This window comes from Plectropomus leopardus, chromosome 11 (assembly GCF_008729295.1).
Source record: "Plectropomus leopardus isolate mb chromosome 11, YSFRI_Pleo_2.0, whole genome shotgun sequence".
NCBI classification, from domain to species: domain Eukaryota; kingdom Metazoa; phylum Chordata; class Actinopteri; order Perciformes; family Serranidae; genus Plectropomus; species Plectropomus leopardus.
This window is the reverse complement of record NC_056473.1, coordinates 21,208,795-21,235,591: the sequence shown is the minus strand read 5'-3', so window position 1 is coordinate 21,235,591 and position 26,797 is coordinate 21,208,795. Positions and strand designations below refer to the sequence as shown.

The 26,797-nt window shown below is 41.7% G+C and overlaps 2 protein-coding genes across 7 annotated transcripts in view; one reads left to right on the top strand and one right to left on the bottom strand.

Annotated features, from left to right (window-relative positions):
• Positions 1–20,088, top strand: part of srgap1a (SLIT-ROBO Rho GTPase activating protein 1a) — a 96,774-nt gene extending 76,686 nt beyond the window's left edge. For 2 of the 6 annotated variants that reach the window (XM_042495666.1, XM_042495663.1), the window contains exons 16-22: positions 1,778–1,883; positions 2,061–2,285; positions 4,795–4,874; positions 9,683–9,863; positions 11,446–11,583; positions 16,226–16,595; positions 17,413–20,088. In XM_042495666.1, coding sequence (XP_042351600.1) covers positions 1,778–1,883; positions 2,061–2,285; positions 4,795–4,874; positions 9,683–9,863; positions 11,446–11,583; positions 16,226–16,595; positions 17,413–17,820 — 1,508 coding nt within the window. In that variant the 3' untranslated portion in view covers positions 17,821–20,088. Of the gene's footprint in view, positions 1–1,777; positions 1,884–2,060; positions 2,286–4,794; positions 4,875–9,682; positions 9,864–11,445; positions 11,584–16,222; positions 16,672–17,412 lie in introns of all 6 variants that reach the window. The other 4 variants (XM_042495664.1, XM_042495662.1, XM_042495668.1 and 1 more) reach the window with 3 other exon arrangements.
• Positions 20,089–22,959: 2,871 nt separating this feature from the next.
• Positions 22,960–26,797, bottom strand: part of LOC121950716 (coiled-coil domain-containing protein 113-like) — a 31,616-nt gene continuing 27,778 nt past the window's right edge. The window contains exons 3-9 of the mRNA XM_042496799.1: positions 25,602–25,757; positions 25,350–25,499; positions 24,712–24,822; positions 24,462–24,560; positions 24,214–24,321; positions 23,809–23,964; positions 22,960–23,692 (exon numbers count right to left, since the gene is read on the bottom strand). Of these exons, the coding sequence (XP_042352733.1) occupies positions 23,567–23,692; positions 23,809–23,964; positions 24,214–24,321; positions 24,462–24,560; positions 24,712–24,822; positions 25,350–25,499; positions 25,602–25,757 (906 nt within the window). The 3' untranslated portion in view covers positions 22,960–23,566. The remainder of the gene's footprint in view (positions 23,693–23,808; positions 23,965–24,213; positions 24,322–24,461; positions 24,561–24,711; positions 24,823–25,349; positions 25,500–25,601; positions 25,758–26,797) is intronic.

Below are 26,797 nucleotides of genomic sequence, written 5' to 3'. Positions count from 1 at the left end.
TTTCAGGATCTATAGTAATAACTTTATTAGTTATCATAATTAGCAGCATTCACACAGTGTGTATTTTTCATCAAATATAGTCCTCAGATGAAACAGTTAAATTTACCGTTTTGTAATCAGAGTGGCTATGACTTGTCTCTGACACTTTGTGGTTGTGCTCCTCTCTGGTATTTGGTCAAGTACTGAGAAGGATATTATCTGTCGTAAATGGCACAGAGCTGGCCACCCTTACAAGATTGTAGTGGAATGTTAAATGTCCGCAGCACTGAGCAGCATTTGAATCCAGAACTGAATCTGCACTCAAGTCCTCATAAGAATAGTCACATTGTCATTTTGCAGTGAGTCAGTCTACAGATCAGTCAGCTCTTTGTGTGGCTTTTTCTGATCTTTTAAGACATTACATGGGGGTCTCTTAGCCTCTGTTGAAGCACAATTGAACATGCGCAGAGTCACATGCGCACAATGTGTGCTGTAATGCCTTGTGCAGCTTTGAGCGTGCCATTTGTGTGTGTTTTTATGTTTATGCAGGCTTTTGTGTGTACTTGCGAGTGTGTGAAGTGTGTCTGTGTGTGTTTCTTGGGTGTACTTTTACACATTTGTGCAGGATGAGTGATGGGGATTCCCTGTTTACATTCCCCAGCTCAACATGCCAGTGATTGCAGTGTGGGCTGAATGCCCAGCAGGCTCCATATTAAAAACCCTCTGCTTATTCCATATGGAGCAGCTCAGACCAGCTACAGGATCACTTTTCCAGTTAACTGCTCACAGTTGACAGTTTTTTTTCCTCACCACAGCGGCATACTGCGGCAACAGATTTCTTTCATTTTGGAATTTGCAGTAGGGATGTTTTGCGTGGGTGTTCTCATATGTGTGTTTGTAGGTGATGTGTAAGCGTGCATTGGAGTAGATCTCTGAATAGTAGCTTCTGAAGTGCTCGGGAACCTTGCAGAATCCTAGTTAGGTATTCATGAAAAATGAAATACATCACAAGTATCCCAGAAGCCCAAATCCCAGATGGCACAAAGTGGCTGGAGGGTGACAAGGCTATTTTTAGCAGCCAGCCGAGCCCCAGCTCAGCCAAATAAAATAGGCTGCTTCAAGTGCCACAGCGGAACAAATGAGATAGTAATGAAAGACACAAAGGTTGGCAGTCGAGCGTGTTGATAAAGCACAATAGGATTTTAATGCTTTGTTTTTGTTTAAAGTTAGGAAAATGTTCTCGTACTAAATACGTTTGAGACAAAGTTCCTCCTTTATCTGTAATGTCCTCAATTCTGCATAACAGAAGAAGAGAGTGACATAATAGATAATGCAATAAATTGGTCTTAGAAAGACGCTGTTTTCATTTAGGAAAGGAAAAACTACTGAGCGTGCTTGTCATCAGGTGCTAACGATGAGTGCTGACTTCCTTCTCTTCTGCCTCTCTGGTCAGCAGGACAAACACAGACTGAGGTGAAGGTCACCACCACGGAGCTGATACATTTCCCGTGGCCTCTATACACACACATTTTCCATATCACTGCATTAGTTAATTTTTGCTGGTCCTCCAGAGACTCACAGTAATTCTGATAAGTAATTGGCTCAGCTTAAATATGCTCAAATATTTATATGCTGGGATGTGGTGATGTGATAATCAATATGTGATTAGATAGATGAGGGGTTGCATTTGGCATGCAGCAGACATGAATGGACTGAAACAAAGCATTTTTTGTTAATTGAACCATACTTTTCTTTTTTTCTATATTAACATAATAATCTTTTTTTTTTTCTGCTCTAGGAATAGACAACCTGTATGAGAGAGCGCTGTACATCCGTAAGATCCTCCTGACCATTCCCAGATCAGTCCTCATCGTCATGCGCTACCTCTTTGCCTTCTTAAACCAGTAAGTTAATAGACACTAGCCAGTAAATGATTAAGATTGCCTCCTTTTTATGAAATGCCATTCTTAGTGAATGAGAGAATAGAGAATCCATTGCTGAAATACTTTCCTCAGTGCTGTGTCCTTTATCACTCAGCCTTAACTCCTTGTCCCCATCTCTCCTTTCCTTCCTCCCTCAAGCCTGTCCCAGTACAGTGATGAGAACATGATGGACCCGTACAACCTGGCCATATGCTTCGGCCCCACACTCATGCCCACACCAGACAGCCAGGACCAGGTCTCCTGCCAGGCCCATGTCAACGAGATTGTCAAGACCATCATCATCCACCATGAGATCATCTTTCCTGATGCCAAAGAACTGGATGGGCCCATCTATGAGAAGTGCATGGCTGGAGGAGACTATTGGTGAGGATAACGCATTTAGCTGCTGTCAGCCATCAGTCACTGGAGCCCATCATCCTGATTTAAAAGCACCCAGTCCTCCACCCACTGTCCAACCCTCATCTGTCCATCAACACCAATAAGAGGGAATGCATTGCTGTAGCGCTTAAAAGTGGTACAGTTTTAGTGGCCAAGTTTGTTGCTGCCATTGTGAAGGTTTTCCGCTATCACTGATTAGTGTCCACTTACATCTGCTCAGCAGACAGCTCTTTTATTCCTCCGTACCAGCAACGGCAGTGGTGGAAGCCACTACATTTTCAGGTGGTCCGTCTAAACGTCGGTATGTCCCATCCTCGTGAACACAATATCTCAAAAACGTCTTGGGGGGATTTCTTCAAATTTGGTACAAACATCAACTTGGACTTAAGAATCAGCTGATTAGAATTTGGTGGTCAAATATCAAGGTCACCTCACAAAATATGTTTTGTCATAAGTGGCACAAAGGCGAGGCGGTAATTCCATTTTTTTTCTTCTTTAAAATCAATACAGAAGTCAGGTCAAAAAGTGTCAAAACAGCATGAAGTTATGAATTACTTACATAAACATTGAGTGCAAAAATCAACCTTGTACCTTCCCTCTCTGTCACTCACACTCTCAAACACACACACTCACACACACACACACAGCAACACTCAGTCCTTTGTTCATTGGTGTTACTGTGTGGACATTGTTAAAATCCACTTCACTAGACATGGCCCAACCCTATTTGCTATGGATTACTTATCCATAGATTAAGCATACATTGAGTAATTCTTCAGGTCATGGTTCAGTTTCATGTTAAAAATGGGTTTGAGTTATGAGACTCACACTTGCTGCTTGGCCACTCTGTCGCTGGTGTCTGAACGTCAAGTTGTGGGTTATTCACGATAAAACAGGAAAATGGAAACCATTCTGATGAGATCACTTCATGCAGCTGCAAGGATTTCCTAAACGACATGTAGGTTTGAGAGTGGGACAGACACCGGTGGATTACTTCTCTTACCATGAATGGAAAGAGGCACGCAGCCAAATCTCTTTCATTAGGGACTCACTCAACATGCAGGTATGCGTGTGCTCTCAGTGCTGCAGCTGTGTCAGTAGTATGTCAGTGGAGTTGATTCGAATAATTACACTCACCAATTATGTGTCTGTGGTTAAGGAACATGACGAGGTAGCGCATGTTTCACTGCTGACTTTAAATGGTGGACTCTTTTCTAGGTGAGACAGGCTGAAACAATCACTTTAATAACCCTGATCACGGCAGAAGGAAAAAGAAAGGTCACCCGGCAGGGAAAGGATGATTAGGTGAATTGCAGCACAAACTGGAGTCAAATAGATCAAACCTGAAGCTGTTTGAAAGCTCCACATCTGTAAGCAGTGCTTATCACTTGTTTAGTCCTCTCTTTATCTGTCTCTATTTCTTCTTCTCTATGCCCTTACGTCACCACAGGCTGACAGGGATTTATCCCGGGCCAGAGCTAACCATCCATCTCAGCACGACCGTGTCCCCCACCAGCAACGCACATGAAGCCCTGGGGAGATTTGTTGTCTTGGCTGCCTCCCCTTCATGGAGAAGAGGAGGCGGCTGGTGACATGCTAGCATGGGGAGGAGTCACTCAGTTCCTGGCAGGGTTAATCTGTGTGTGGCATTACCACCAGCTCTCAGCATGATGCCAGAAGAAGACCATTTAGAAAAAGAGGCCCAACCACAGACAGAGGATTTAAGCCTCACACAGAATAATGGCCACTATTTGAACTTCCTCTTGGTCTTAATAATTATAAAAAAAAAACCTCTCTTCCTCCGTGTCATATTCACTGAAATGAAATGTGACTGTCGGGGTTAAAGCAAAAGTCTTATGTTTTCAAGCTGAATTAGGAGATAAACAAACAACTTAAATTTCTCAAAAGAAAAAAAGTGAAAGACAACATTCATGCTTTTTTTTCTATTCTGAAACAGTCCCTTGACTCCTGATCCTGCCGAAAGCTGTGCCAGTTTGCATGTTGTCCCCAAGCTGTAATTTAAAACCGTAACTTAAAAATGAAGCCAGCATGGAAGTGCAGTTCCTTGAATGGCCACTTGAGGCTGGCTGCAGAAGTGAGTCAATTTCCCTAGACATCCATGTTAAAATGCCCAACTTTACAACAGAAATAAACATGTAATTGTACAGGGGGTGAATTTTTAGATGACTCACCCGTTTACATTTTATTAAGGCTTAAGTTATATATAATTAAAGGCATGGCTGCTTTAAGTAGCTAGTTGGCTGCAAGGCATCACTACAGTCTATGATCAGATCCACCCTTTTTTCCTCCACAGCTCAAACCTCTGGACCCAATATGGTCACTTTTGGCACAAAATAAACAAGATGGCAATGGCCAAAATGCCAAACTCAAGGCTTTAAAACAGGAATCCAAAAACCAATGAATGATGTCACAATAACAACACCATATTTTATATAAATTATATATTTACACAGTCTTTGGTTGTCCCCCACAGTGAGAGCCCCTACAGTGAGCATGGAGCCCTGGAGGAAGTAGAAAACGAGGGAGGGACAGAGACACACACCAGTGAGGACGGTAAGTAACTATACAAACTGAATGTAAGAATGTAGTGCATAATAACACAAATGGGTTGTATTTGTGCATTGGTCCACTTTGCACTATATTTTACCAACTAAACACCATTTTTAAACAATACCATACACTGAACATTGAGTTAAACTTAACAATAACACCATAACACACACTCATTGGTAAAGCAAAATGCTGTACTCTCCTCTCCATACACTGTGCCTGTATTGAAGCTTTCCCTTGTGTCTGTGGTACTTTGAGGGTTGAGTCCAGCTCTCCACAGCTAATCCTGCCTTTCAGCCTGTTAAATGCAGTAACCTTGAAGGGCCAGGGATCTGGGCACACAGTGATGGACGGCTATTCATATTCTAATGATTTCCTTCTCCCTCAAGTCCTCGGGACACTTCCACATCCCCCTTTTACAAATTCCAGGGTGGTCCATACCAACTGGACCCCTTTGAGAGAGAAATCGTGTTTTCTAAAGCTCCCAGTCTTGGGTTTAAATGTTCAATTCCCTTCCTTTTTTATGTGTATGTATAATAATAGAAAATGTATAGAGGGAGTTTCAAAAGTGTCAAGTTTTAATAGCTTTCCAAATATTATATGGTCTGTGTTTTCTCAATATTAAACTACATTTCCATGTGTCCAAGAGAAATATGAAGTTTTTTTTTTTAAAAAAACCAACAGGCTCATGTAGACACTGGAGGATATAACAGACTTCTCTCAGACACGGTGGGATACTGTAGATTTGTGTGATCAAACACGTGGTCCTTTGTTCAAGTGAAATGAATACCAGTTGGTCTGGTCCAAATCAAATAGTGAGGGAGTTAGCTGAAACCAAAATATCAGCTGGGGTCAGACGTCGCTGTTAACGTCCAGTGAAAAAGCAGAAAAAGACAATAAAACTTCCAGGTCATTAAAAAGTGATAAATATCCGTGACAGAGAGCTGACCAGATGTAGACAGTTTGAGCCAGAAAGACTTTGTATCTTACCTTAGTAACAGTCTTCCCCAAACCTGTTTCCATGGTGACAACTGCCCCAATCCTGTCTCCTTTTCACACCCAGAGATGATTTTAGGAGCTCCCTGTCACCACTCGTCATCAGTCTCCGCAGAGAGACTATGGGGATGTGGAAGATCTCCTCGTCAGCTGTTAATCACCCTGCTTCTAAATGAAATTCGTCATCTGGATGTCCTTTATAAATAAAAAGGACATCTGATCATATAAGAAAACTTCCCTCTGTGAGGTTTCACACTGTAAAACACAGATGGCAGCTATCAACTCTTTGAGTAATTAATGGAAGATTATGTTTTCCAGAAATCCCTTGCTGCCATGGTTTTGTTCCAAAATCTGGGAGGATGTCCTCACTAACTTGAGTCCCTCCCTGCTGAGTCTTGAACTGTGGTCAAGTTATTGTCGTCAGTTATTTTTAAATCCCCATGACCTCATTTGGATTTCAGACATAAAAGCAAACCTATTTTCCTGTTTGCTTACACTTGATTCTGCAGACTGAAAATAGTTTATGTTTACTCTCTTCTCAAGGACTCAAAATGTGTTTGACCTCTTTGCCCTCAGAGTAAGTGAACACGAGACAGACGGGGAGAGGAGTGAAAGTCATTCCACATGTTGGCATAAGGCAACATTTCCACTGCATGGTTTGATTTAACTCATTTTTTGGTACAAGGTGCTTTTCTATATTTAGTTTTCCATTGTAGATAGTGCCCCCTCAGCACGACAAGCAGAGGAACGTCTGTACTTCATCACTTATAAGGTGCAGTGTACTGCCAAGTTTCGTGGCCTTCCATTTTTTTTTTAATCTCGGTCGAGTGACCCAAACCATCATAGTTCCCTAACCTTAACGAAGAAACCCCTTTACTGCAGAAAGCCCTCAAGGCAGTATTCTCCCAACAGCCAATTTACAATAGCGTGGCAATTTAAAGAATGGCCGGTTTGTATAGGATGTTTCATGTTACGCAATAGACAATCCTTGAGACGATTCTCTTTAACCAATCAGGGGTCTGCTGTGTTTTAACTCCGCCTTCTAGTATCGGCTAAGCTAGTTTAGAGGTGTTAAAAAATGACCAGGCACTATCCACATCTTTAATGAATGACAAACTTTGGAAGGAGAACCCTACCACACTATGCTAGCTGTGTTGTCTTGTCTCGTTGGTGCAGCCCCTTACCCCAGGGTGTTTTACGATGATTAGGACACATATATAGATGATCTGTCCAGATTTACACACAGAAAGTAAGGCCAAGTGATTGTTGCCTAAATCACACTAAACACTAAAAATGCAACCAATTAGTCAATATGTTTCAAAATAACATAAATGTTAGCTAACTCGCTCACATCACCGTTATGGAAAGGTGCCGTTCGATAGAAAACAAACAAACAAAAAAAAAAAGGTGCAGCAAATCGATTTGCTCATTATTATGCTTAAAGTTGTGCAATGTAAATTAAACAGGTTTTGTTAACGGGCCAGTTTATCTTCGCTAATAATATGTGAATATTATGGTATATATATGGTGAAACAAAACACTTAAAACTTCAATGAAATGATCAAGCAATAATTTGCCGCCACCCTCACCCCTGCAGTAACTCTTTAAGTTAAATAACTTAAATGTTAACTTATAAGTGTAAGTTAACCAACTTATTTTCTCTGGTTGTCTCATTCTTATAAGTTAACCAGTAGCCAGTAAAAACAGTTTAAGTATACTTTATAAATATCAGCATGTTGTCATTGCTCTCGCATGTTTCTGCTCTGGGCGGACACACTTGACGTGGCTGTCATGCCTGGAGATTAACGGCCTGATTTAGAGTGGCACTTCTCGCACATCATCAATACATTGATGTTCTATCTGCTGGTAAATCTGCTACAAGGTCAAAGGTGAACTAACTGCTACATTGATTGTATATCACTTTGCAGGAGTGTAGCAGGGTGGCCTTGTTGTCAAGGGCCTGAGGCATACTTTATATTGTAAAGGGTAGTGTATTTTACTGTGGACAGAGGGTCATCCATTTACCCATAAATAGTTGCATCTAACCCACTTTCATCCTTTCAAGTCCAGCATGAGTCTCCTGCTCTGTTTGTAGCCGCAAGTACCTGCTGTTAATATTATTCTTTAAGAAAAAGGGTAAATTGGAGAGAAAAAGGAAGAAAAAAGTGTTTTATACCCTCTCCTATTACACTGATCCTTACCATATTACACACAAGGCTCCTGCTCTCCTATTTCTATGTATGAACATGAATGTAGAGCAACATCCAGCCTGACTCCGCTCCACTGGCTTGTGTAAGACGTCTGACAGTTCGTATCTCTTACACCACAGGCCTCCAGCTCTCATGGTTCAACATTTCTTTAACTCCAGTCGCAGTGTGAGTGTGTGTGTGTAACCTCGGGTGGTTGGGTCTGAAGCGATTCTGAGTTATAATTGCACAACATGACAGAGGGGATCCTTTACCGCACCAAGATTTGTGCTTTCAGCAGCGGCCACGTCATTGCAGAGTTGGTGTGTGTGTGTGTGTGTGACTTGCATAAACATTTGCAGACCAGAGGAGAATGGGTGGACAGATGGATGGATAGGTCAAAGTGAGAGAAAGACTTGGAGAAAATGAAGAGGAAGAGAAATCCCCTGCACCGATAAAGGTCCTGTCAACTTTATTAACACCCTTGTCCGCTGCAGTGCAGCCCAATTAATTCAGACAGTAAAGTCCTGCTTGTCACATTTTATTGGAGCCACGTCACATCCACCCTGTCAATCCTGACAACCAAGTGAAGCAAGGAAGGTGGCAAGTTAAAGGTTTGGAGAAAAATGGAATAGAAGTAGATGGAATAGGATGCTGAGAGAATTGAAGAAACCTCCTCTGTGTTTCCTCTCTCACGTGGCTTCTCTGCTCCTCCGGGAATTACTTTCAAGCCTCTGTGAAAGATATACCATGATGGCTTTTCACAGCTGATACAAGCTTTAGCCATTTACTCTGTTCCCGGTGTATAGAGCCTGTGTGAGGGTGAGGCTGTGTCTGTCCAGGGGGTCTGTCTGACTTAAAGTGAGATGGGAGCAGGGCAGAGGTAGCAGTGAGGGAGGAATAACAAAGCTATTTTTAGACCCGTGTTGCTGTAGTGCATGCATATTGGCTCCGAGACGTGTATCTTTCTGAATAGGAGAGATGAATGTAGCAGTTGTTCAGCACACAGATGTTTTCTTCGGGATAAACATAACTTTAAGACTGATGAAAAAATGCAGTGCAAATAAATCAAAATAAAGTACAATGTGACTGCTCTATCTACCCCCAGTTATAACTGTCTGTAATAACTTTTCCTGGTATTCCTCATGTTCATTGCCCACATCACTGATAAAGGACTGTACTTGTACAGTTATTGAATAGGTATCAACCCAGTCTAATGATCCATGCAGAGAGTGACATGCCCCTGAGTCATATAGATCTCCTCTCAACAGCTTCTATAAATATCCGACTAAAGCTCCTCAGGGCCTGTTGTTGCCCCGGCCTGGTGTTGTGGTGCCGGGTTACTATTGACTACAACCAAAATACCCAACTGGCTCAGCACACTTGAGCTCCATGTGCACAAACTGTTACACATGAGCATCCTCGTGCACAAGCATGCCAGTATTAAACCTGACTAGACTCTCCTGCATCAGAGCCAACATATTTTTAAGTTAAGATTTTTATTTCATAGGACCGCACCACTTGTATCAGTCATTACAAATGTCTGCACATGCGATAAAAGCTGTCTCTATTTAATGTCTTTTCCCTGTCTGACATACCTGACCTGTCTAATCCTTTCTCTGTTGACAGAGGGCGAGCCCATTGAAGCCATTGCCAAGTTTGACTACGTTGGGCGCTCTTCCCGAGAGTTGTCCTTCAAGAAGGGCGCCTCCCTGCTGCTGTATCAGCGGGCGTCAGAAGACTGGTGGGAGGGACGGCACAACGGCATCGATGGCCTGGTGCCGCACCAGTATATCGTGGTCCAAGACATGTGAGTTATTTTCAATGAGCATAATTTTAGATATGACCAACTCATGCATCAATGTACCAATTAATGTCAAACTTATGAGAGTAGATTATGGCTGAACGACATCAGATTATTCATACTGATAACAGAATTAAAAAGTGATAATTAATCTTGTTTTAAACTGCTCAGATCACGTTTAAAGAGGTAGTCTCTTTTTGAGGGAGGTTATGAATTTTTAGACTATACATTTTCGAGAAAAAAAATCCAGTGTGATACACACATGTACTAACATGCAGAGAAGCTTAGATTACAACACAGAGCTGTAGCCTGACTTTTTTCTCTTTTCAGGATGCCATTACTCCACTATCTTAATATAGCAAATAGTAGTTTGCTGTTGTATTAATGTTATGAATGTCGCATACAGAACCTTTAAAGCAAAACTTGTGTTTTTAGCCTCACTAGCAGCATGCCTCCATAGATAGCAATGTCTGTGTGTTGATTGGTCAAATAATTTGGCTAAAATATATCAGCAACTACTTCATAGATTGCCCGCTCTGTGGAGAATACTTCATTTTCATTCTCAGTCTTCAGGTTCCTCAACCAGCCCTTCTTTCACTGTCTCCCATACTCAGCACTAACAAGCACACACTCTTCCATGGTGACTATTGGTGCCTAATGGACTGGATTCACTGTCTCGTTAGGACAGAAAAGAATCACTCCAATCACTTAGTAGCTGGCCGACAAAATGGCTATTTAAAATGCCTTCCCCTCCTTCCTCTCCTGTTCTTTCCCCTGATGTTGTCCCGTCACTGTGCCTCTATCAATAATTCACAAGGAGGGGCACTGCTGATGGGGTGTCCTCTTAGTTAATGAAAGAGCAGGGGAATTTACAGCTGTACGGGTTGTCCCCAAGCGTAGTAACATCCTGCTCTCTGCTTAAACAGAGCAGGCTGAGGAGTGTAACAGCACACAGGGTTGTGATCTTCACTTCTCCCATAAAAGAGCCCAAAATAAAGCATTCAGAGAGGCGTCTGAGAGTCCACATCAGCACAGGATGTCTATCTCAAGGCTCGATTGTCCAGGTGTTCAAACTTTCTCGTGTCTGTCTGTAAATTTTGTTTACTGCTGCGTCTGCTGTGGAGAGGTGCTCGTCCTTGCTCTGTCTCTGTCTGTGTGCATTCATGTGGACACACTAAATAAGTGACAGTGTTTTATATCGGATAATACACATCATCAGAGGCAGCCGTGCAGCTCAGCAGCTCTGATTACTGCCACCTGACAGGCACCAACTGTAAGCAGTATCCAGTCACACACCTCACTGAAACCCATACAGCTGGTTTATGTGTGTGCGTGTCACCACCACAATACATCACGGAAATACAGAGAGGCCGAGGAATATGACTCATCTGACTCTCTGGACCTTGGGGGGGTGGGGTGTAGACATGCTGACTCACAGGAAACTGATATCAAATACTGTCATCGTAGAATGGTGCAAACATGAAAGATCGACTGATTTGCTGATTTCTCCTCTTTTTGTCTGTCTGTTTTTCTGTCACTTCCTCTTGCTCATTTCATGTCTCAATGTCACCCCGTCTCTGTGTCCCAGAGATGACAACTTCTCAGACACTCTGAGTCAGAAGGCTGACAGCGAGGCCAGCAGCGGCCACGCTGGAGATGATAAATGCTCAGGAAAAGACATCGGCTCGCCCTCTGACACTAGGATCTCTGAGGCCTATATTACCAGGTGAGTTCCCACACAGCTGTATGGCTGAACTATTGCACTGCTGTATCTCATGTACAGTTTCTATAAAGGATCTGGAAATTTAAAGTCTTTGCATTCTCCATACAGTTCACACAATTCAGTTGGAGTTTTTCCCAGAAAAAAAAATGCTCTAGTGTATTAAAATTTATGTGTGTCATGTGTTTGTGTGCACTGTACAGCTGTTCTAAAAAGGGAACATTAGCATGAGAAATTAAAGACAGTGCTGCTGACCAGATAACGAGCAACCTTTAGACACTTCATGAAATGGATATCCAAAAGAAAAGATGTTAAATGACAAAAAGATCTTTACCAAAGGCATAAAGGTTATTGCAGTATTCTACAATAACTGTGTTCATTATAAATATGGGTATTTATTGCACTCAACAGTGCAGGAGATATTTTAAGGCACGCTTTTTTTTTTTTTTTTTTTTCAATCAAGCGTCCCTCTGTGTTAATTAGTGCCGGTCCTCCTGACTCCACGGTGACCAATATATGACCACAACACATCTTGGACTTCACATCGGCTTTATCTAATGAAAGACGGCCAATCCAATAATGACCAACCGTCCAGCAGCATGTCTGGAACAACTTCAGTGTTGCATCATCTAAGATGCTTAAATAGCTCAGGGTGTGAATACTAACACGCACACACAAACTCCAGACACTTGGAAAATGAACAAACTCTTTTTTTCATCGAGAGACTGGGACTTGGACAATTGAAAATAATCGTCATTTTCAAGCTTATCCTTCAATGGAAGCTAACATTGCCAGATGTGTGAGAATTGTCATATTTGTGCAATCATTTTGCCCTTGTTGTGTTTTACTGTGGGCCTCTTATAATCCCCCCACAGTAAAAAATCAGAAATAAACCAATACAGGGTAGCCACCTTTTAAACCTATAAATAGATAGTCATTTAGAACCATAACTAATGTTGATTAGGCTATTTTAGAGTTAGAAGATAGTGTTTCTTTCATTATAAGTCCAAATATGTTTTGCACATTCTGATCAGGTAGTGATTGATTTGGACTGAGCCATGCTAGTTTTAAAAAACTGATAAACCAAACTGATGTGGTCAGATTTGTAGCCACGTCAAAAAGTCATTGAAACACACATTTTTACGCCTGTCCATTGTAATGGTTTTTCCTCAAAATACAATCATTTTAAGCCTCTGGTATGGTGGTTTAACATTTCCCATCTGGCAAAAAGCTCGCGTTGAGAACAATTTAACAGCATGAATCTGATTTGCCTGTTACACGAGCAAGACTGAATGAAGCAGGAGAGACCTGCAGTGTTACATATGCTGCTTCCTCCTGTCAGTCTGTATCCTCAGCTCACCTCTGTCAGCTTAGTGGCTGCTGGAGGAATCGATTTCTTCCACTCTCTTTTATTATGATATGATAGTATGAGTATTAAATACCTGCAGCCATCAGCTGGTCACCCAGGAACATACTGTATAAACACATGCACAGGGAGGGATGGCACACAGAGACGAGACACACACATATCCAGTCACACCTCAGACTTTTTGGCAGCGTCTGCTGGCTATGGGCCAGAATTTTAGTCACCCCGCTCTTCTCTCCAGTGCTGCATTTCTGGTGGTGGAGTAAGCGACCTTGAAGCGCCTGTTACTCGCTCTTGCCAAACACATGAACAAATGCGATTTTATTCAGAGCCACACTCGCTCCCCTCTACCTCACTGTTGAAATGTTGATTCATCCTAGAGGCAATATTTACACCTCTGCAGGTATTTGTATGCGAATGGAAAATATATTTGAATGAATCATCTTTTTCACATCAGCCGTAATGAAGCTCTGCTGCAACACTCTCTACCTGTCACCAGCCTCCCAGGTGACCGCCACCTCTCTATTCATCTTCTGTCTATCCCCACCACTCACTTTTCTACTCTTCCATTCTGACAATCCTCATATGTGTTGAATCATTTATATACTGAGCTTTATTTAGATATTTCTCCTCTCCTGGTGTTCTCAATCAACAACACACTCACCAGATGGGACCTCTAGTCGAGTCTGGCATCATGAGTGTCAGTAAACAACACAATTAAGTTGGTGTTTCTTTAAATAGAGAGGATGCACATTTACAGCATCATACTAAGTATCACAGCTGCTCCGTTTTCTGTTTTGAGGGTGACAAACTCCTGGAATGCTGTGTTATTTACATTATTATTATTAACTAAGGCCACATTAATAAGGGGTGACAGGTGTCAGTGTGGTGACAGCTTGCAGAGAAAGTTGCAGTGTCTGTTGTTGTAGACTCTTTGGTCCCAGAGGGTTGCTGGTGTTATGAATGTAGACTGCTCCCCCTGCAGGTTGTCAGTGGTTCTTGCACTTGTTTACTAATCCACATTTCTCACTGCAGTCAGAAAAAAAAAAAAATCTTTCCAGGCACACAAGCCCACACCGCTTCACCAATGAGTCTTAATTTTTCATTAATTGAATTATCATCAGCAGCTATTAATACTCTCAAGTTTGTTTGTTTTTGAGCGCATGGATTCATATTTATTTTGTTCACACCCCAGTGTTTTGCAGTGTGTGAGCAGGATTCACAGTCTTACATAAACACACATTTCCGTTCAGATTGAGACTTTCTAGTTTATCTAGACGAGTCTGCGATGAAATGATGCGATCAGGGAGATGAACTGCAATACAGTGGCTGTACGCGAAGAACTGCAATTACATTCTTTGAGACCCTCACGGTCCTTCATATCCGTCCTCATTATTGCTTTTTGTTTAGCGCAATGATGAAGCTGCCTGTAAATCTTAACGAAAATGGCTGAGACAGCCTTCATTAGGCAGACGTAAACTCTCAAATGAAGCTGTTTGCCTCTGAGAAGTGATTAAAGGATGAGTAATTCACTGTGTGTTCATTATCACAAAGAACCAATAATGCAGAATTAAAATGGTTAATCTGGCACCTATCAGCTTTCAGATGTTATTGATTTAATATTTCAAGTTGTTGCCGCTTCAGAAAATGTCTTACCAACTAAAAAAACTTTTTTTCTTTAAATGAGATGACATGCAATAAATATAAGGTAACTATAATATTGAATTCTTTAGATTAAATTCAAGTGCTTTGCCAGCAGTCACACTCAGATATCTTTTTTAGTCATCTAGCTGTGAGACTGAAAGTGATGATAACTGCTTTGATTAAACATTACAGCTCTTGACTCAGACTGGCTCTTGCTACTGTAGCGCTTATAGTCATAAATATGCAGAGCAGAGCCTATTAGAGGCACACTGAGCAGGATGTGCTGCTCTATTGGCCTTTTATGGAGCTAAAGAACCACTTCAAGGAAGGAGATGTTACTGTGGAGAAACATCATGCATAACTCAGCAAACACGCATCTCTGTGAAGGAGTGTGTGCCTGATTACACACGTGCATTCATGTCATGCTCCATCCCTCCATGTTTCAAATGTATGTGCCATGTCAGGTGTGTATGGTGCTGTGCTGGTCCAGGTTCAGACAGAGGACAGCTGTACTGCTGAGGCGGTAGCTTCTCCCAGGGAGCCAGTTTTGTTGCTCTGACAAAACACAGAACTCCCTCTTCTGGCTGCTCGCCAGGTCCACTCTACCTACTGTTAGGATTTCTCTTACACTAGAGAGGAACCGAATGCAATTTTCTTGACAGCTGATACTGATTTCTAATTTTTTAAAAGTCGGACCGTTAAGTTTTGGCCTGTTACAGTTTTCTGTCATTTTAAGAACTACATTTTTGTAGCTTTTTTGGGTTGAAAATTCAATACTGTATTCATAATAAAACACTGACTGTATATTGACTTACATTATCTCCCATATTGTAGGGAGTTACAGGACCTTCTCAAACTCAAAACAGAAAGTGCTCCATGTTACTAGACAGAACTTTTATGCACATGAAATCCAACTGTTGTTTATTTTGGTTTTCTAACTTAAACAACTCAAAAACATACAAGAAAAACACTAATAATAATAATACTTCATATAAATATACAATCTATTCATATACAGACAATGGGGCTCATAACTGAGTTTTATATTTCTTTATCATCTTATTTTTTATCTATATTTCTTTTGTATGTTTTGTATGTAATCATGAATCCATTAATTGCTATCTATTAACATGATTATAAAGGTGTGGGTACAGTAGGCTTTCTAACTCCCAGTGCTGCAGCGACACTGTGCACGACTCAAGAGGAGAAAGAAAGGAACAGAGAGACCCCCCGCGCTGCTGGCAGAGGAGCCGGTCTCTATGATTACTCTGAAGAGCCTGCATAGAATGGATTACGTCTTTAAAAGTTATTATCATGGCAGATCAAGTTAAAACATTTCCAATTCAGTGCATCTTTAACTTACACCACTGATGATGTATAGTTTTTTCCCACAGTGGCAAATGTTTGATGAGAATGCGTGCCCACATATTGGATTATAGAGAACTTGTGCATCCAGTTTGGAGGCTTTTCATGTCTGAAGGGTGACTGTGATAACAGAGTGAGACCCAAATGAAGCCCTTGAATAAATGCAATAATTTAAAGCTTTAATTGTTGAAGACAAAGCAGCTAATCCAAATAGACTTTGTTGTAATTTGCTTTGTTGTTTTCTCTCTCTGCCCCACTCTTTTGTTCCAGCAGGCATAAGAAAAGATCAGACCCACCATCTCGACGGCCGCCTGCCCGCCCGAGTGATGTTCACTGCATGGTGCATCCCTCCCAGCATGGGCATGGAGGACATGGAGGCACCCCGGAGATGGGCTCCCCAGTTCTTGGCCACTTCAGTCCACGAGACATGCTGCGGAGTCGCAACCACATGCCCATGGACAGCCCTGAACGCCGGCGCCGCACTGGCCACGGAAGTCTGACTAACATCAGCCGCCACGAGTCGCTGAAGAAGATGGAGAGCCCCCCGATCCGCCGCTCTACCTCTTCAGGCCAGTACACAGGCTTCACTGATGCCCACCACCACCACGGCGGCAAGTCCCTGGATCCGGAGACCATCGCACAGGTCAGCGCGGGACGAGCGGCGACCCGACCGCAGCTCCCTCCACCATCAAAGCCCTGCCCTGCCCTGTAAAAACATAGTCAGTCCCTGTCTTCTGCTTCCTCTGGCTGCAACTGTGTCTGTGTGCTAATTACACGCAAAAGACTAGCTTCACAGGCAGACAGCAGGGAGCATAGCTCGACACTGGGACTCATCGCGGTATTTCTACTGTAGTCTTGCTTGTGTGCAAAACAACGAAATATGAAACACTAATAAAAAAAATATCCTTGCCTTATATTTAAAAGCAGACATCCATTTTGTGTCACTGCTGATTGGAAGGCTGTGGCTCTAATTTGTTATCACATACATAGTTGAATAGTAAAGTAAGTCACAGAGAGCACTTTAAACTGTGCTGAGCTGTCTGTCTGCCTACTGGGAGCATGCTCAGACGAACATATCTTGTCATCTCTGCATCTCCTTCGCTACCAGAGACATTAGCATGCAGAGGGAGAGGTGCTGGTGCAAAGTAATACTCTAACTCTCTGCATGTATAATGCATGCTTGGTGTTTTCTCGAAAAACTGTCACTATGGTCCTCTGTTAACATCGGTTTTTAAGTTTCCTACCTAACTGTACTCTACTTTCTCAATCTCTAACATCTTTGCTGTTCATATCACCTCTTATTTCATTCTCACTTGTTTAAATTCTCCTTCTTATCTTCTCTTTTAGTTTCATTTTTAACTCAACCTTACTGTCTAATGCTCCTCTCTTTCTCCGGTGTTATAATCGTCCTTCAGTATCACCCCCCTCTTTGCTTACACTCCTCTCTCTGTCTCCTGCAGGACATAGAAGAAACTATGAACACTGCTCTGAACGAGCTGCGTGAGCTGGAGCGGCAGAGCTCAGCCAAGCACGCCCCTGACGTGGTGCTGGACACACTGGAGCAGCGGCAGACTTCTGCCGGCAGCGGTGGAGGTCCCACACCAGCCAGCTCCAGCGAGTCCCTCAGCCCCATCCACGGCGTCATGCTGCGGTCCACCGTCAACACCGAGCCACCCATCCGCCGCAGCACCAGCTCCTCCAGTGATACTATGAGCACCTTCAAGCCTCTGGTAGCGCCCCGCATGGGGGTGCAACTCAAACCCCCTGCCTTGAGGCCCAAGCCCATGGTGCTGCCCAAGTCCAGCCAGGCCTCGCAGCCTCCAGCTACAGCTGCTCAGGACCCCTTGGACAAGTCCTGCACCATGTAACTGACAGGGATGTAAAACAAAAACCCTCAATCAACTTCAAGGGGGCTGCAAGATGCCAGTGTGTAGTCTTCATAGACACAACAACAATTACTAGCTAAGAGCGTGTAATATATATGGACCTGTACAGGAAATTATGCTTCCTCGTGGAATGATGAAGCAAGATCATAAAGAGGACTTTGACAGGATCAGAGAAACTCATGTAGGAGTGTGACAGATTTGTCAGTTGTGCAGTCTCACTATGTGCACAGTTAAGTGTTAATATACCTAGGTTAATGTTATCTAAGAAATGTCTTTTTCTAAAAAAGAAACTCAAACAACAAATCACAAAGGCTTCCTTCAAGGTTTTAGAAAATGTGTACTAGTTAGTTTACAGACATTTATGAACAAAACACGCTGCATGTAGCTCCTCTGTTTACCACTGAACCTAAAATGGAGCTTGGTGAGAACTGTAGTGACCACAGTGGCATTCTCACACATAAACTTTTTATTTTGTTTTGCTATGAAGTAGGAGGGCCACTGAAGGTGACTGGTTGAAAGGCCTTATTGACTTTGAGATGTAAGAGATTTCACGTGTTAAATATTCTAAAGGTGCTGTGACTGCCTGGATGGAAACAGTTTGAAGGTTGGACTGATTACGGGCCTGAAGAGCCCTTAACAACTAACGGTACTTTTTTAAATAGATAATAGTGCTGATAGCATTGTGCTTTCTTTACTAGCGTGTAAAGTCTGCAACTTTTTTTTGGCAAGGCAAACCGTCTGTTGTGTCTCAGAAATGTACAAAGATCACCTCTGTGCTGGATTCACTCAAATTTATTAACACATTTCCATATTGCCTGGGATAAGATATGACTATTGGATAAAACCACTACTTTAATATGAACTCTGTTTGAATTTGATGCAGTGTTGAAATCTTGCATCAATAACTCATGATGCAGGCTTAAAATATGCCTAATAATAACTTATGCCTTTGCATCTGTATAATAAATAGAGAGCAGTGTTGAAAAAAATCATCTCCTGCCTACAGTATATATAACACATATGCTATTATACAGTGTGGAAGCTTCTTTATGCCTTGCTTGGCTTTATCTACCCAAAGACATGACTGTACAAGTTCAAAGCATGGATTCTGACCCTCCATATGATGTAGTAGGCATTCTTCATATTGACTCGTGTATAGACTCATGGCAGCGCCATGTGGGAGCGCTGCCGGTAGCCATGGACCTAATGACTGTTAGTGTGAAAGCCTCCTAAAATCCCGCTTTCCTGTGCTTCTGTAAGTACAGCAGCTTGCTTCGTGTCCCTACAGTCCGTTTTATTTTTGGTGAGAATGTCAGTAACGTGTTTTTGTATTGCTCTCTGACTGATTTTGGCACTCTCTTCTTTGATTCTACGCCTTTGAGGATAATGACACTCTAAATGCCAGGTGGAAAACAGGAAGAAGTCTCACACAATCAGTGATGAACAGCTTGTGTATGTCCAGATCGAGTAATAATTTCAAACGCAATACCCCCAAAAGCTGTATATTTGTCATGTCATTGTTTCATAATAACCTCAGCACTGTAGGAATAACAGAACTGGGTGCATGTCCTGGGAGTGTTTGGCTCACATAATAACACAAAGAAAAGACTTCGTTTTGAATAAGCAATGCGCTCTAACAGCAGGTTTACACTTGACTTGACAGATATTGTGTGTATAAATAATCAAAAAGATGATTAATTTCTGAATTACTAACTTTCATTATTTTTATAATCATTTTTGTTGCGTTTCTGGGTAGAAATGACTTAGAACAAATGATGTAGAATAAGATGTCCAGAGATACAGTATGAAGCCAGTTGTAAAAATATAAAGGTGTGCTTTTGTCACTATGTTAACATAAACAGTAGGACTCAGTGATGCTGTCTGTAGGCTTTAAGCTACTTTGTGGTGTTCTGTACATCTGTAGTATGTACTTGTGAAAGTGCCTTTGAAGATGTTTTAGAGGAACTTCAGACATTCTATACTGTTGCATTTTCATGTCAGGTGCTGTGTTTGTTTATTTTTTTCTTTTAAGAAAATGCAGTGCAGGAAGAAGACACATGAATAAGTAACAATGCCATTTTCCAAACAGTTATATGACAGAATGGATAATAAATAAACATCTTACCCATTGTGACATTGCACTTTGATGTAAATAACTGTATATATGACATGTAACATCATACCGTGTAGGGTTCTTTGAGGGCTTATACCTCGAGGAATTTCTTTCTAATAAAGGAAATAGTTTGTCGAGTCTGGGGTGGATTTTTTTTCCCCCTTCTTTTCATATTGAGTAACTTCAACTGCATTTATAATCAATGGTGGCAGAAGTATTCAGATCATTTTCCTTTGGTAAAAGTAGGAATACCACAGTGAAACACTCCATCCATCCATCCATCCATCCATCGCTGTCCACTTATATCAGCAGGCTGAGTAAAGCACTCTAGCAACACTTTCTAGCTTCTCCCAGGGGACCCCTTGCATTACCAAGCCAGATGAGATATATAATCTCCCCAGTGTGTTCGGGGTTGGCCACAGGGCCTCTCACCAGTTGGACGTGCCCAGAACACTGCTGGCATCCTGATCAGACGCCTAAACCACCTCAGCTGGCCCCTTCAACGTGAAGTAGCAGCGGCTCTACTCTGAGCTTCTCCCTGATATCTGAGCTCCTCACTCTATCTCTAAGGCTCAGCCCAGCTGCCCTCCGGAGGAAACTCATTTCAGCCACTTCTACCTGCAATCTCATTTTTCGGTCCCTACCCAGGGCTCATGACCATAGGTGAGGGTGGAAACGTAGACGGCCTGGTAAATTGAAAGCTGTGCCTTCCAGTTTAGCTCCTTCTTCGGCACAACAGTCAATGTGCAACTTGCACATCAGTGTAGATGTCGCATCAAACCGTCTGTCCATGTCACGCTTCATTCTAGCCTCACTCGTAAACAAGACCCCGAGATACTTGAACTCCTTCGCTTGGGGCAGCAACTCTCTTCCTACCCAGAAAGGGCAATCCACTGCATTTGGCCACAGAACCATGGCCCCATATTAGGAGGTTCTGACTCTCATCCTGACTGCTTCATACTTGGCAGCAAACCACCCCAGTGCATGCTGGAGGTCACGGTGTGATGAGGCCAACAGAGCCACATCATCTGCAAAGAGCAGAGATGTAATTCTGAGATCTGTAAACCGGGACCCTTCCTTCTGCCAGCTGCGCATCATAACAGGATCTGTGACAAGTGACACACCTTTAGCGGAGGCCAACACCCACCGGAAACTTGTTTGATTTTACACCGAGTACTTAGACACAGATCTAACTTTGGTTATATGGGGACTGGATGGCTCATAGCAACGACCCTGGCACCCCGTATTTCCTGAGTACACCCCACAGGACTCTTTGAGGGACACCATCATAAGCCTTCTCCAAGTCCACAAAACACTCGCAGACTGGATGGGTTAACTCCCACGACTGCTTCAGCAGCCTCGCAAGGGTATAGAAGTGGTCCACTGTTCCACAAACTGGACGGAACCCGCATTGTTCCTCCTGAATCCGAGGTTCGATGATTGGTCGGAGCATCCTTTCCAGCAACCTAGAGTAAACTTTCTCAGGGAGGCTGAGCAGTGTGATAACTGGAGCACACCCTCTGGTCCCCTTTTTTAAAAATGGGAACCACCACCCTGATTTGCCACTCCACAGGCACCTTACCCAACCTCCATGTGAAATTGTCCAAAAATGTCCAGAGCCTTCAGCATCTCAGCAAATCGAATCCACACCTGGCGCCTTGCCACAGAGGAGTTTTTTGACTACCTCAGCAACCTCTACCAAGGAAATGGAAGAGGGTTCACCAGAGTTTTCAGACTCTGCCTTCTCCATGGAGGACCTGATGGCCGGGTTCAGGGGTTCCTCAAAGTGTTACTTCCACCGCTCAACAGTCCAGATCAGTAGTTCTCCCCCTCTGATAATCACAGCCTGAGACAGGCCCTGCTTCCTCTTCTGGAGACGTCTCACGGTTTGCCAGAACTTGAGACTGAAAGAGATCTTTTGCCAATGAAGCTCTGGTACCAATCACACTTATGAACGTCCCAATGCTTAAACATGGTGTTCATTATGGATGATCCATGACAAGCACAGAAGTCCAGTAACAAAACATCACTCGGGTCGGATCCAGGTTTCTCCATCGTTGCCCCTGTGAGCATTTAAGTCCCCCAGAAGAACTATTGAGTCTGCGGCTGCCCCCCCCCTCCAGAACACCGGCCAGAGACTCCAAGAAGGCCAGGTACCGTCTATCAGTGGAGACCTCCTTTTAGCAACGTGCAGTCCCATCTACGTGACCTGCTTGCTCCCGGCAGAAAACTCCAATACAGTGGCGCACAGCAGGGGGTTTGTGAGTATGTGTAAACTGCTACATGCAAACGTACACCAACATAATCATCACAGTTAAAAATATGTTAATAAATATCAGGCACTCTATGGCTTAAGGGAAGTTAGTACTTAATGCTGCTAGGAATGAAATATAAGACCACTTTAACAATGACAAAAATTTAATTAAAAAAAAAAATCATGAACTGACATCAGTTACTTAGGATTAAGGCCAATCTTGCCCAAACGTTTATTGCAACATAAAACATGTTACATGATCAGGGTTCTTCAAATGTTGAAAAGAATTTAACATTTTCTGGAGTGGAACACATAGAAAACAATGACCCAGTGTATTATCATAAAAGTATCTTTTTGGTTTACCTTGAAAAAAGAATTTAAGTTGTCATTTGATTAGATGTAGATGTAGATGTACGAGTGATGTGCATGATATCAGTGAGAGAGGCATTCCTTAAGTTATTTTAAAAAATAGAAGATAATTATTTTGAGATTGTGCAATTCAACCTGAAAAAAAAAGCCTGATTCATAATATTCTATTCTCCTTATCTTGGCATTTTTAAGAGAAAGCTTTTATTACAAACACGAAGTTCAAATGCCTCAAGATTTTCTGGTTATTTAAAGAACTGTTAAAATAGCCAACATCAAGAGAGCATAAACTACATAATTTCTATGGCATAAGTACACCATAGTGATGGTTCAGCAGACAATTTAGTTTTATGAATCATATTATTTTTAATATATAAACAATCAGTTAACAGGGCTGGATGGAGCTAGGCTTAACATTTACTATAAATTTTATTCTTCATAATGCTGCATGGTAAAAATCTCCCAAGGACACAGTGAATGAGTGAAAAAAAAACTGAGACATGATAAGAATTCAAGCTTCAAGGCTACAGTACACTGTTTTCTCTCTACATTTCTCAACAAGCGTTACAAAGTATCGTATCGATTTGTGAAAAATCATTACTTGTTGGATGTATCTAACATGGACATGAATAAACTGTTCATGATTGGGTTTTTGGAGTATCTTGTTTATGTATTTGAGCAGGTGAACACTAGATTCCATTTATGGGAAACACAAATATGCTATCTGGTGTGATCTGAAAGAACTGGCATGTATATGCAGAATATGAATAACATGATTTGTCTGTGCTCATGTAAACGTATCTGAGAACATATCATAACTGTGGTAAGCCTCAGAAACAGGTTGTTCATGTGCGTGTAACAGCACTGACTGTGAAACTGGGCATTTGCAATCGTAGTTTAAGTTTCCTTTCCACTGCACATTATTGTTTTTGGTTGTTGTTTTTTTCTAAATCCAGTAGGCTTTTTGAGTCTGTCTCTCTATCTGCTGTGGTCTGCTATGTATGGGAGAGTTTTACTGGGACTTGATGCTCTCCAGATCGTGTTCCAGCCTCAGCTCTGCGTGCAGGGGCAAGAGTGGCTCTATGTGTGCTCCAGACTTTAGTGTGGGTCTTCAAGGCCATCTGGAAAACAGAGAGGGGAGAGTTTGTAGTTTTGGACACTGTCTTCAGCTGGATGCAGGCTTGTATTATATGATAAAAGTGGAGCTGGTTGTGTTTGGGGAACTAATGTGATTTACCGCAGTGATCCCGACCTTCCGCTCCCAAATGTGAATGCTCTGCTGCAGCTTCTTGTGTTTGTCCTTGGCACACATGTACTCAGTAACATCAGGAGCCTGATAATTTGTAATTTGACGGCGCAGATGTTGGTTGAGGGCCTCTGCCTTTAAATGCTCCTGAGGAGAGAGAAAAGGAAGTAGAAGGGATAAAGCACACAAAGGAATTAGTTTAAAGAGCAGGAGATAAGTATGCTTTAAAAAAGAAAGAGAGGAGGTGAAGTTGAGTGTTATCTGACTTTTGCAACCTCCATACTTTAATGCAAAATACTCTGCTACTCTTTGGCAAACATGAAATGACAAATCACTGGAGGAATTACTTAAAGTTGCGTCCTTAAAGTTGAAGTAATTTTTGGACTAATGACAAACCTCCTCAGCACGCTGTATCTCCTCCTCGATTTTTGCCAGCATCTGCTTCCTGTTGGAGATTTCGTTGCTCAGCTCCTTGGACTCTTGCGTCACACACTGCAGCTTCTCCTGTTGACACATATGTATACACACACATATATTTAAAAAGCTTAAACTGGGGTCAAGCTTTACAAGCAAAAGTGGTTTCATACATCTACTCTAAATTATATGGAGACAGTTCTCTTACATGCACATTTATAATGACTAACCTTCTGTGAACTGAGGACACGTTGAACTTTCAAATTGTGGACTTGAAGTTCCTCCAGGTTTTTGTCAATTCTCTGCTCGCTGTACTCCTGGAAAATATCCTAAAATAAATAATGCAAAAAGAGAGAGTTTTAAGGATTGGCTATGATTCTCTGTTCTCTTGCTTAACAGTCTAACTGACAAACTACACAGTCTACTTTCCCAACGTTCTTTGCAGTTCTGGATGTATACCCTCACACTTTCACTTACTACCTCGTGCTCTGCTTTTCCCATCTCTTTTTTCTGGTGAAGCTGCTGCTGGAGCTTCTTCATGTGGGCCTTCAGTGCCTGGTTTTTCAGATTATAATTCTCCAATTTGGTGGCCTGTTGGAGTTTTTGGACAGAGCAGATAATGTGGGCAAAGAGAGGAAGATGAAGATTGTGGGGCTGAGGTTGCATCAATACTGTAGATGACAAAAAACATACTTAAAAAACACCTTATATTACAGAAACCCTGTGGGGGAAGCGAGAATTCTTTTTTTTTCTGGTGGTCCATTTTAAGTCCAAAATTTGCAGCAGTAGTTACAGTGCACTGCGTTTGTGTTGTCTTATGTTTTATCTTCAAAATTCAAAATGCAAAATCTAACATCAACAGTAGTAGTTACCAGTAGTCTCCAGCAGGGGGAGCATTCAACTGTTTCAGCATTCAAAACACAGAATATTTTTTACTTAGAAAAAGGACCACCAGAAAATGAAATTTTCTCGCTTGCCCCTCAGGGCTTCCGTATTATATGAAAGCAAATTGTAAAACATGTTTGAACTATGAGAAGTTCATTAGAACCATTTAAATTTTGGTCATTTTTATTGCTACATTGCACCTGTTGATGTCATTAGACAGAACTATTTTTTACCATTGACTTGTCTTTGATGTACTGGAGCAACTTCTCTGGCTCCTTCATGTCCAACCTATTGTCCTTCATAGGTTTGAGAAATCTTCGTTCAAACTCGTTTTTAGCCTTTCTGATTTCTGCAAGACGAAATTCTGCTTCTTGCAGGGAGGCCTGGAAAGACAAGCAGAATCAAAGAGAAAAAAGTGGGTGGAGGCGAAGATCCATTGTATAAGTAAGTGTGCATGGGGGGGGGGGTGAAGAATGTGTTGTAACCTTGTAGTTGTCCTGAATTCTCTCATATCTTTGTTTGAGTTCATCCTGGTCCTGTCGTGTCTCTGCTACTTCTCTCTGTGCCAAACAAAGTTTTTGTCCCAAGGTCAGCTCCTGGAGGCGATCTGATATGTTGGATCTCCGCCTCCTCCCACAAACCTGACAAGGCACACAAACACAAACAAAAAGATGTGGAGCTTAAAGGAGTCGGGTGCAGAGACATCATCTGTCCGGGGAACTCAATTAGAATCAGAATTGTCTCTTAGATTGTGGTATATCACACAAAAGGTCATTAATATGCAGCATATGTTTGAGTTCATCCCTTTCAGATTGTGTTTGGCATTTTTTTCCCTGTATTGTCACTTTAAGCAAGAGGTGGATAGAGAGCACCCCATATGTAGAGGTAGTATCCTCGCCGCAGCAGCCGCAGGTTTGATTCTGGGCCTTGACCCTTCGCTGCACACTCAAACTGTCCTGTCGATTAAAGACAATAAAAGTCCCCCCAAAAAATTATTCAAAAAAGCATCATAGTATACAATTACAAAAAATAACAAAAATAAGTCTTTATTTAGCAAGTCGCAAATATGGTACAGTATATTTTATAAGAAACTAAATAAATAAATAAATGCAAATTATAGTATAATCTGTTCTAAAAAGGTCTAATAAAAATTGTCAAGAGTGTCATGTAAAATCATAAAAATGTCATGTTGTAGTATGTAAAAAAAATAGTATAACATCTAATAAAAAAGTCATAAAAACTTCAAAATACAGTATGTCATAAGAAGTCACAATGTAGACCGTTAAAAAAAAGGTCATGGTATAGGAAGTAATAAAAAATATACCATAGTATAGTCTATATGAAAAGAAAAATGTATTGTATTGTATTATGTCCTCCTAAAAATGATAAAAATGTCAAAGTAGAGATTAATTTCAAAAATGAATAAAAAGTCAGAGCACAGTATGTTGTTAAAAAAAATCTTAAAATGCCATAATAAAATATGTTGTGAAAGATATTGTTAAAGTATAGTAGATTGTAAAAAATCATAAGAATGTCTTTGTATAGATTGTGTTTTAAAGAATCATGATATTCTTATGGTGTTTTGGGCCAATTTGCGACATTCTATGCTATGGCGTGTCTCAGCATGCTATTTTATACAGTTTTCAGCTGTTTTAGGGACATGCCATATTTTGACGTTTTT